The sequence below is a fragment of the Argopecten irradians genome, chromosome 9 (genome assembly GCF_041381155.1).
Source record: "Argopecten irradians isolate NY chromosome 9, Ai_NY, whole genome shotgun sequence".
Taxonomy (NCBI): Eukaryota; Metazoa; Mollusca; class Bivalvia; order Pectinida; family Pectinidae; genus Argopecten; species Argopecten irradians.
The window spans coordinates 38,404,155-38,416,237 of NC_091142.1; the positions used below are offsets into that span (position 1 = coordinate 38,404,155).

Genomic DNA, 12,083 nt, shown 5'->3' on the forward strand with positions numbered 1-12,083 from the left:
ACGAAGATTATAATGTAATTTCTAATGTACAATTATGATGAAGACCATGTCATGTATGTAGTCAAAATGTCTTTTCAAATAATACACAGTACATTGTACCTACTGATTGACTGTTCTAATTAACTGTATTTGAGCAATTTCTTGGTACAAGTCCTTCCTTTAAACTCAAAGTCTTCACGAGTTGTCTTTCATAAAGTATTTTGTTAGCAAGTTTATCCGTGGTTAAACGCTTTCAAATATAACCCGCCGACAACTTTTCTTTTAAAGTTGTGTAGGGGAGACAACTCCTCTAAGTGCTTGTTTAGCATTCTAAGTTCATTATGGTCCTAAATATACACGGCAATGTTTTGATAAGCGTAATTGCTAAAGAGGGCGATTAGAACACAAAAAATAAGATATTAATGAATTTTAAAAAATGTATCAATCACGCTAAAGGATTTGCGGAATGATGAATCTGTTAGTGGCACGTGGCATATACCACGTGTGAGAAATCTACGTAACTGCTGTAAACAAACATGTTGACTTCTGTTTTAAAACTTCTAATCTTAGTTATTGATGAAGATACTTGTAATACTATCAATTTAATAAATCGATTGTTATCATAAACTTCTTTGATGCTTCCATATTGAACAATTAAGTCAATATTAAGATAAAAAGATTTCAAAATGACTTCCACACCGGACCGGAAGGCGAAAAGACGAAAATTAAGGTTTGTTAATTTTCGTCTTTTTGGGGCGAAAAGACGAAAAGACGAAATTTAAGGTTTGTTAATTTTCATCTTTTCGGGGCGAAAAGACGAAAATTAAGGTTTCTTAAATTTCGTCTTTTCGGGGCGAAAAGACGAAAATTAAGGTTTCTTAATTCTCGTCTTTTCGGGGCGAAAAGACGAAAAGACGAAATGGCACAAATCAGCCACCGTAGTTTAGGCAACCAATGTCGTGTGCTGAGGGCCAAGCTCATGATTTATACCGTGATTCTCACGAACTCAAGAATGCTTTTAACTAAATATCGTTCCTACAGTAAAAAAAGCATGTCCCCATTTCCCCTACCTGGGGATCCAGGCCACTGGCTTATCTTTCACTCAAAGATGCGCTACACCATATATTTATTTAACATTTTATCCCTTAACCAAATGTTTTCAAGGAAGCTGCTACATTTACATCTTGAGTTAAGTCCACTCATGCAACTTGAATGCCAAAGGTTACGGTTTAAACAAAACTGATTGCCTTTATTTAATTCAGATAAAATATTACCACTCATACAATAAAAGTTGTGCTTTTATATCTTCCCTATTATGCCCGACCACTTCGGCCCATAGGAGTAAGACCCAGTTATCATGCACACGTGAATGTTACAAACCAACATTGGAAATTCATATCTGTAGTCCCTACCCTATAAGACACCGGCCTTGATCAGAACATTAACTGTCTCTTTGACTTTAGATAATACAGACCAAATATTGTTTTTAACAACCATTAAAGATTTCGCCTCTCTTGTCCCTAGGCGCCAGAGTCCAGAGCAATATTATTTATCACTCTACAAATGATGCTTTAGACCAATATAGATGACAATGTACTCAATCGGGCATTACATGTATATAGCGATTTAAAGAAAACGCTTGATTGACGAACGACGGATGTTGAACGGACGCCAGACGGACAACGAACGGACGACGGGCGACGCACCATGGAAAACATATCGTGGTAAGTCTTACCGACAGAGAAGTATCAGGATGGCAGGGCTGACCATGTAAAACTGCATATCATTGGCTAAATACCAGGACCAACCGAAACACTAGATAGTCATAAAACAAACAGAACATTATTGGTGGTTGTATTCAGATAGTATCAGTTTCATTCCATTAAAACGTACATAGAGAACAATACTGGTCAATTAATTGCAAATAAAATATAATGATTTTTTCTTTGAAATAACAAAGAAGATATATGAATGATAGTATATATATTAAGTATAATTATACGTAATATAAGTCTTATATAGATCCGATTTCGCTGTCACGTTGATGTCTGTGTAATTGTGAAAACAATATCCTCTCAGAGAAAGAAGAACACGATATCATAATTTATGTCTCTGAATGATTCTTGTTAATTAAAGACCCACTATCTTTCCGAAACAACCATAAACAATTTCTTACAAACAATAATAGCATAATATATATACAGTGGAACCTCCCGAAACCGATCATGGTCGGTGCATATAATTTCGGCCGGTTTAGAGAGGGTTCGGTTTGGAGAAGTGAACCAAATACCGATTATCATCACGATCCGGATTTAATCGATCGGAAGTCATTTTTTACACTAGTGCATCGCATGTATGCCTAGTGTTCTTTAAAACCTACCGATATTGATTGTTAATGTGAATGTTATCACAAAAGAGAGAATCATACGTTTAAAAGGAATGGATTACAGCAAACTTGACTTTGTTACCGCTTATAAACGTAGTTTAGTTAGTTAGTTGCGTGAATGTTCTCGTCTGCAACCTAACCATGTTACATACGACCGATCGCTTCCGGTTACGTCAAGAATCAAATTATATGGTCTAATTACCTACACGATGATCAGTCGATACCGGTCATTATATGACATAGTCATTTTCTAAAACAATACATGGCTTCGGCTTCTTCATACAGATAATTTACGTTATCCGACAACTACATATGTAAATAAAAAAAAACGTGTGATTTGAATACGAAACTCCTACAGTAAACAAACCGCGTGCACATGGTAGACCTTCGTTAGATATCTAAACAATAGGCGTGATTAAATGATTGCACCACCATCTCGGGTATAATTACCGTGTACCTATAGCCTTCACATCTGTATACATGCCCCAGGACATGGCATGCGACAACTATGGTACAGGTACGTGTGTATTTCACGGTCGGTTGATCAGACCTCAATGCAATCTAACAGTGTCGCTCAGGTAAGGCCGGTTTTCAGAAGTGTATTTTAGTTACATTTGACTATTCCGATCTCAAAATCGGTCCGGTATTCGGAATTGGGAGGGATCGGTTTTGGGAAGTTTTATATACTATTAATAAAGAGGAATTCATTCCGTACATGACATCCATGTTCGGTTTCTAGAGGTGATCGGTTTTGAGAAGGTTCGGTTTTGGGAGGTTCCACTGTATTATTTTTCAGGATTTTTTGTCACTTCTCATTGGTCAAAAACACGTCACGTGACCACCGATAAAAAACTATATTGCACGATTTTTCCGGAAGTAGTTTATAGAAAAAGTATAATGCACGGTTATTTTCAGATAACGTTTCATCTACGTTACCAAAACGCTTCGTGTTCCTTGCGCTTTGAAATTAACGCTTTGATGACCGAAGTTTGAAGCGTAACCACAAAATGTGACAGACGACGTTGATTATTTCGGTTTCTATCAAAGATGATGATGACTTCCAGCTGATGACTGCAGTTTAAACTTTAAAATTTTTAACATAAACACGGTAGGAGAGTAGGAAATAATCGAATAACATTCATTAAGCATCTGGAGCCATTGAATAGTGAATACGTTTGATATTTATCTTAAAAAATTCCACCTAGACTAGTAACAACATTAGGCCTAGGCTAATCCTACTGTACGATTTTTATTTTACGGAATGGAGTACTAAGCATAAGAGAATGTATCTTCATGTCGATCTGAATCTTTTGATATATGTATGGCGTCGAAGTGGATTATTTCAACGGAGAACAAACTATACATTTAATTGACTGTGTCCGACATGGAGGTACAGGTATAATGGAGTATATGTACATGGATGCAATTTACAAGCACGCATGCACCAGGTGCATGTAATAAAAGCGTGAAGTGCATCAATTGATACTGTTTTCATATGGTTTTTTAAAACTAAACTTGTTACAAAATTTAAAAATTCTAACTGTCTTCACGAAGCAGAATTTACAATGCGTGCTTATTTAGGTCTAGTTTCACACTCATTTCAAAATTCAAAAAATCCAGAAAAATAATAAAACAATTATAGCATTTTGATTTCGGTCAATACATGGTTATATCGACCACAGAAAAAATATCGACCTCGGACTACGTCCTCGGTCAATATTTTTTCTTTGGTCGATATAACCATGTATCGACCTCATCAAAATGCCAAATTTTTTAAAGCTTAATATCTTATGCGACTCTACAAAGCTGTCAATCTCGCATTACATTAGAATTTTTAAAATCAAAAGCCGTTACAGAAAGGTAGTGGGTCTAGATGGTTTCCCGCTGGGTTGTGCTCAATTTTTTTTCTTTTAATACTTTTGTTTTCAAGATTAATTAGCATGCTATATCATAACTTTGTCTTAGAATCCTCAGCCAGTTTGAGGCAGAATAAATTTCGTCTGGTTACTTTATTTTCTTGGTTTTTTTTTTTTTTTTTTTTTTTGTTTGTTTGTTTTCTGTGTTCAAGTGTAAGTTTAATATCTCAGCCTCCCAAAGCATAAAAACATCCACAAATCACAACTCTTTACAAACAAAGAAGGCTGTCCTTAAAAACCCCAATTAAACTTAACCAAAGTAATGGTTGCAGAAAATGTAAATTGAGCTCATATCTCGAGAACAAATGTTTAAGATGTATTCACCTGTTTCCCCAGATTACCATAGTGCGGATAGAAGTTGTTTATATACAGTAGGTTTGCCCACCAGTACTGAGGGCACCTGTTCAACCATTCCTGAATCATTGTGGAATCCTGCCATACCCTGACAGCTCCATGTAGGGTGTGAAAGAACAGACTGCCGTAAAACATGATACAGAAGGCATACACCGGAGTCAGCCTAAAACGGAACAAACAAAAAACGCACTTCAGAGTGAGTCTAAAAATGACACATCGCAATGTGTTTAGACATGTGATGTACTTAATTTAGACTCTGTCTAATATAGCATATCGCGTGTATTTACACTTTAGACTCTAATATAGCATATCACGTGTCTTTACATTTTAGACCCTGTCTTATATAGCATATCGCGTGTCTTTACACTTGAGACTCTCTCTAATATAGCACATCGCGTGTCTTTACACTTTAGACTCTAATATAGCATATCACGTGTCTTTACATTTTAGACCCTGTCTTATATAGCATATCGTGTGTCTTTACACTTGAGACTCTCTCTAATATAGCATATCGCGTGTCTTTACACTTGAGACTCTCTCTAATATAACATATCGCGTGGTTTTACACTTGAGACTCTCTCTAATATAGCATATCGCGTGTCTTTACACTTGAGACTCTCTCTAATATAGCATATCGCGTGCCTTTACACTTGAGACTCTCTCTAATATAGCATATCGCGTGTCTTTACACTTGAGACTCTCTCTAATATAGCATATCACGTGGCTTTACACTTGAGACTCTCTCTAATATAGCATATCGCGTGTCTTTACACTTGAGACTCTCTCTTATATAACATATCGCGTGGCTTTACACTTGAGACTCTCTCTAATATAGCATATCGCATGTCTTTACACTTTAGACTCTCTCTAATATAGCATATCGCATGGCTTTACACTTGAGACTCTCTCTCTAATATAGCATATCGCGTGTCTTTACACTTTAGACTCTAATATAGCATATCACGTGTCTTTACATTTTAGACCCTGTCTTATATAGCATATCGCGTGTCTTTACACTTCAGACTCTCTCTATTATAGCATATCGCATGTCTTTACACTTTAGACTCTCTCTAATATAGCATATCGCGTGTCTTTACAATTTACACTCTCACTAAACACATAACATCATATGTCTTTACACATAAACCTCCCTTCAGAGTCAGCCTAGTTGAAACATCGTGTGTTCTTATACAAAGGATAAAATAGACTCTGAAACAATGTGTTCCTTATAATGCAAATGATGAATTTCAAAATCTCTCTAATATCAAACTTCGCTTGTCTCTATACTTAACACTCTATATTGTCTAAAATAAATCATCATATGTCTTCTGAGTCGCCCTGAAAATAAAGCATCGCGTGTCTGCATATAAAATACGCATTTCAGGGTTGGTGAAAAATGTTTGTTTTTAAACTTGAAACATTGCAGGGTAAATTTAAAATGAAAAAGTGTGTCTTTATGCATTAGACACACAAAGATTTAGTCTAAAACAAAATGTCTCATGTCCTTTCACAAAATTCATAATGTAGCATGCTACTTACCTCCAGTATCGATGGAAGTAAAATAAAAACCAGTTGACTTTTCCATTATTCTTACGTATGTTTCTGAAATATACGTAGGTCACCAGCAGGCCACTGGTAATAAAGAAGAGTATTAGCAAAGTGACTGTGTTCAATAAAGGTAAAAGTCAAACCGATCGTCAAATAACATATATGACTTTTTAATTAGAATACAGCAAAGCATATGAATTTATCGTATCATGTTTCTTAGAGAAAGAAATTTAATCCTGCTCGGAATTTGAACAGTTAGAGAAGATTAATTAAATGTTTATGTATTATTTACAATACATTAATATTCGGTATTTCTATATCAAAGGGTTATCTGCCCTTGCGACTTGTTTTTGATAGTGACGTTATGTATTTGCAAGCGTAACGTTTTACAGAAAACGACGTGAATTTCGTTCACAAAATGATGGCGTCATAATCGATACCTACCCAAAAGGGAGGTAACTCTGCAATATGCAAAGACGGAATAGAAATATGTTTTTATCAATAATGTTTTATAGCTTAAAAACAGCAACAATCTCATGTATCTGTATGTTACCTTATCACGAAAAAGCTGTCTACTGCGTAGTTCCCGTTGAGAATTACAAAGAAGGTGACCCGCTGCGTCAGTACACCAGCTTTAGCCAAATTTTCTGGCAATGGACACATATAAATACATTTATTAGGATGAAAGACCATACCATCTCTTTGATTTGAAAATAAATATTGAGTTTAGTTTAGGCAATACTAAATTTAATTGTAAGTAATGATGTATCTGGGAAAAAAGACAACAAGAAAAATATAAACAAACGACGTAGTATCATGTTCTCAGAAAGGAATTCCCTTGCCATTTGTAGAATATTATTTACAACGTACCTGCACCAACTGATTTGCTTGCGTACATAAAGGTGTGTCCTAGCACGATCCAGAACATGCTTAAAACCCGGATACCGTTGACAGAGGTCAGCTGACCCGTGGAGTTGGAGGTGGACATAAGTTTTCTCGTATTGGTCACCAGAGAGAAAGCAATGATTCCTTGATAGAGTCTCCCTATAACAGAAGCATTATCACATCCACCTGATCGTTTTAACTTTAAGTGGTGAGGTGGTACATTGTCAACAGTCGGAAATCATTCTGATTTATCACAGTTACCCCCCTTTGTTCAGTTTCGTTGGTGCTGACAGAGTGATAGATCAAAATGTCGCAAATATGATGTGTGTAAATTCCACTGGTTCCAACAACTCTAAATATTCCTTCGCTATTAAAACTGAATCTGCCCGAGCGCCGGGAAACCAAGTATAGCAAATATCGTACTTGTTGTAAATTAAAAAGCTCTCCTATAAGCATTCCGTATTCACTTTTAATTTGTTCGCCACTGGAAGTTTTATTTAACAGTTAAAATATCCCGAAGGTAGTCTTACCTGTCCGCCAGTCTGTGCTACATTGATTTGGTTGTTGGTCCTGGTTTGATGCCTTTTGGGATGTTTCCCTTTCGGTAGTACTACCAGCCTCGATGATGTCAGCATCCCTGTTGGACGTTCTATTGTCTTCTTGTTTCTGGTTAGATTTGTAGGTAACGGCAATATCTATTACCGTTCCTATGACAACTAACAACGCAACTATACCACAAACAGCCCTGAAAAATAAATACAGTCAAAAAATGTAACGAATTTTCAATTTTTGTTTTAAGTACCGTTTTCATTAATGTGTTATAAATATTGATAGTTGTGATAGTTTTGGGGTAAAAATAAAGATATGGATTATGTGAATCTTCATATTCCATTAAGCTTGGGAATCAGCTCAAACGTGTACTTCTGGCAATATCCTAAATTGTAAACTACAGCTTGGCTTCTTGGTTTGAATAGGTCTACTCATTTCACCCCATTGTAGACGTAAATGTCATGATTTTTGGTAGTGCTGCCTAAATTCATTTTGAGCCCTTACTTCACTTTGTAACATTGAAACATATGCATTGTAAGTATTGTAATTCTATATGCGATAAAAAGAACATAATCTAACAGGCGGTTACGTGGGCTAAGTAAAATGGGCACCTTCCAACAATTGTGACTTCAAAACTCACATCAAAATGAGACGCCGAAACCACCGGGAGATGGGACTTATTGAAACCATACGTTACCAACACTGTGTTGGTTTCTGGACACTGAGGTATCAAACTTACAATGCCACCTTTGTCCCCGGGGTATAAGGCACAGGTTTCTCACAGGCAGCGATGGTCTTCTGTGGCTGGTCAATAAGGCCTGTAACATGTTACTGGATGTAATGTTTGTAGTTTTGAAATACTTTACATTATTGCACTAGTCATCATCCAGGCGGTAATTGTCATTACATATAGTCATAGTGGTATTTAGTACGACTAACTTTGTATGTGTATTGCGCATGCCTATTGAGGTTGTTACTGACTGCCCGCCATATTGGAATAAAGTGTGAAACATGTGCGCCTTGTTTGTTCCTGAAATAACATCTAATGAAAGCCTACACCCGGACATTTCAGTGGCGACGAGGATTTCTGGTGTAACGAAGCTGAAGAAACGGCAGTATGGTAAACCAAAATCGTTGTAAATTAGTGTAAAAGCCATTCACCGGCAGCCAAGGTGGCGAATGTTCCCGAACTTTTCTCAGTGTTACCATTCCACGTAAACACAACCATGGCAGTGTACGGTAGAATAGAATCATTCGATTTTGAAATGAACTGGGATGAGTATGTAGAAAGGGTAGAACAATATTTCATAGCTAACGGAGTTGATGATGTTGATAAACAACGCTCGATATTGTTGACAGTTATGGGTCAGAAAATGTATGGTCTCGTGCGGAACCTCACATCTCCCGAAAAACCCTCTGATAAGACATACGATGAGTTGAAGGAACTCATATCTCAACATTTAAAACCAAAACCGCTTATTATAGCCGAAAGATTTAAATTCCATCAAAGGAATCAGCAATCGAATGAAACCGTATGTCAGTATGTAGCTGAACTGAGACGACTAAGCGAACATTGTGAATTTGGCACGTTTCTAGACGATGCATTGAGAGACAGGTTTGTGTCAGGTTTGTCCTCGATTCCTACACAACGTAAACTTCTCACAGAGGCAACTCTAACAATGTCAAAGGCAAAGGAAATAGCGGTGAGCATGGAGATGGCTGAAAATGAGGCACGGAAATTGATAGGAGACAACGTAGACAAAGCTGGAAATGTCAACAAATTTCAAGCATTCAAGGAATGTTTTCGCTGCGGTAAGACGAACCATAGTGCAGACAGATGTTTCTACAAAAGTAGTAAGTGCCATACATGCAAAGAGATAGGACATTTACATAAAAAGTGCCCGAAATCAAAGACTTCCAAAGATAAACATTGGACTTCAAAAAATCAAAGTACTAGTAGTTCTGATTCAACCAGACAGACAAAGGGAAACTCTAAGAAAAGTAAAAAGAGTTCGAAAATCCATTTCATGGAGGATTCTGACCAAGAAGAGGTCTCGGAAGTATGGCCGATATTCTCAATCAAGTCCAGAGGGCAAAAAGGGATCCGTATTTCATTAGAAATTGAAAAGACACCTCAAACGATGGAGTTGGACACCGGATCACCAGTGTCTCTGATATCAGACAGAGATTACAGGGCTATGTTCAAGGATAAAGTTAAACTACAAGACAGCTCAACTATGTTAAAAACATATACCGGTGAAGTATTGCCAGTGTTGGGCGAGGCTAGTGTCCAGGTGTCATATGAAGGACAGAACAAACTTTTGCCATTGCTAGTAGTGGAAGGTGATGGACCTGCTTTATTTGGTAGAAATTGGTTAGGACAGCTACATCTTAACTGGAAAACGATCAACCTGATGACTATCAACGAGCAGAAATATTCCGTATTTGAGGACAAATTAGGCACAGTTAAGGGAATCACAGCATCTATCAAACTGAAGGACAATACCCAGCCTAAGTTTTTCAAACCTAGAACTGTACCTTATGCACTTAAAGATCAGATAGGCGCAGAACTTCAGCGACTAGAGGCTGCTGGCATAGTGGAAAAGGTGGAAAGTTCAGATTGGGCGACACCTATAGTGCCTGTCATGAAACCCGACGGTTCAGTGAGAATATGTGGCGATTTCAAAATCACCATAAACCCTGTGCTGGATGTACCTGAATATCCCCTGCCTACCAGCGAGGAGCTATTCACCAAGCTCAACGGAGGACAGAAATTTTCAAAGCTGGATTTGACCCAAGCTTACAACCAGGTTCTTCTGGATGAGGAGTCGCGAAAATATGTAACTATCAACACTCACCTTGGTTTGTATAGATACACCAGGCTTCCATTTGGTGTAGCGTCTGCACCTGCTATTTTCCAGCGGACAATGGAAACTGTTCTACAAGGATTGGACAGTGTTGGTTGTATTTTGGATGGTATTCTCGTGACCGGAAAAGATGATGTAGTTCATCAGCAAAACCTGAATGCTACACTTAAGCGTTTGGATGACTATGGTGTCAAGTTGAGGAAAGACAAGTGTTATTTTATGAGGGAGGAGGTGGAATATTTCGCTTTCGTAGTAAATAAAGATGGTATCCACCCATCACCACGCAAGGTTGAAGCTATCCTACAGTTGAAGGATCCACAAAATAAGAAAGAGCTTCAGTCATGGTTAGGCATTGTAAACTATTACAGGAAGTTTATACCAAACATGTCTACGATTGTACAACCCCTCACGACATTACTGGCAGACAAGATCGATTGGCATTGGACAGCAGATTGTCACTCAGCCTGTGAAAAAATCAAAGAACTTTTAGTGTCATCAGATGTATTGGTTCATTATGACCCCGAAAAGCCTGTAACCTTGGCAGTAGATGCATCTTCTTACGGTTTAGGAGCCGTGATATCTCACACTATTGACAAAGATGATCGACCAATCGCGTATGCGTCGCGTACCCTCACTGTGACCGAAAAAAACTACTCCCAAATTGAGAAGGAGGCTTTGGCAATCATGTATGGAGTCCGCAAATTTCATCAGTATCTTTACGGACGAAAATTTACTTTGTTGACTGACCATAAACCTCTGACACTGATTCTAGGACCAAAGAAAGGTATTCCTGTACTAGCAACCTCACGGTTACAACGGTGGGCTATACAGTTGTCGTCGTATCAATTTGATATAAAGTATAGGTCAACTACTCAGAACGGGAATGCTGATACTTTATCGCGTTTTCCTGTTGACACCGAGGATGTTGCTGAAATAGACCAGGAAGCCATGAAGGTGAACAAAATCCAATTGAGCAAGTTACCGATCACAGCCGCACAGATTGCCTTAGCAACGAAAAAGGACGCTGTATTGTCTAGAGTGATGTACTTTGTGACCAATGGATGGTCGCATGAAAAGCCAGAAAATGAGTTACTTCCCTTTTACCGTGTCAGAGAGGAACTGACAGTGGAGGAAGGATGTCTCCTGAGAGGAATCCGAGTTATTGTTCCAGATCGGTTCCAGGATGAAATTTTGAGCGAGTTACATGGTAACCATCCAGGAATAGTAAGAATGAAGGCGTTGGCGAGATTGTTCGTGTGGTGGCCAATGTTGGACACAGATATTGAAACTAAGGTGGCAAAGTGTGAAAGTTGTAGAAAACAACTACCTAACATGCCACAGTCGCGATCCAATCTATGGTTATGGCCGAACAAAGCATGGGAACGTGTACATATCGACTACGCAGGACCATTCCTGAATAGTATGTTCTTAGTTGTCATGGACGCGCACTCCAAATGGTTAAACGTTGTGAGAATGTCGTCAACAAGTGCTGAAAGCACTAATAACGCGCTTCGATATATGTTCTCCGCGTACGGACTACCAAAAGAAATAGTGTCAGACAACGGACCACAGTTTGTGGCAGCTGAGTTTGAAGAATTC

The 12,083-nt window shown here is 38.0% G+C and overlaps 1 protein-coding gene across 1 annotated transcript in view; it reads right to left on the reverse strand.

Moving 5' to 3' along the window:
* The window catches only part of LOC138332272 (nose resistant to fluoxetine protein 6-like), a 45,773-nt gene that overhangs the window by 17,302 nt on the left and 16,388 nt on the right, over positions 1 to 12,083 (reverse strand). The window contains exons 4-10 of the mRNA XM_069280295.1: positions 8,357 to 8,435; positions 7,599 to 7,813; positions 7,054 to 7,227; positions 6,737 to 6,830; positions 6,175 to 6,267; positions 4,606 to 4,798; positions 1,715 to 1,794 (exon numbers count right to left, since the gene is read on the reverse strand). Coding sequence (XP_069136396.1) covers positions 1,715 to 1,794; positions 4,606 to 4,798; positions 6,175 to 6,267; positions 6,737 to 6,830; positions 7,054 to 7,227; positions 7,599 to 7,813; positions 8,357 to 8,435 — 928 coding nt within the window. The remainder of the gene's footprint in view (positions 1 to 1,714; positions 1,795 to 4,605; positions 4,799 to 6,174; positions 6,268 to 6,736; positions 6,831 to 7,053; positions 7,228 to 7,598; positions 7,814 to 8,356; positions 8,436 to 12,083) is intronic.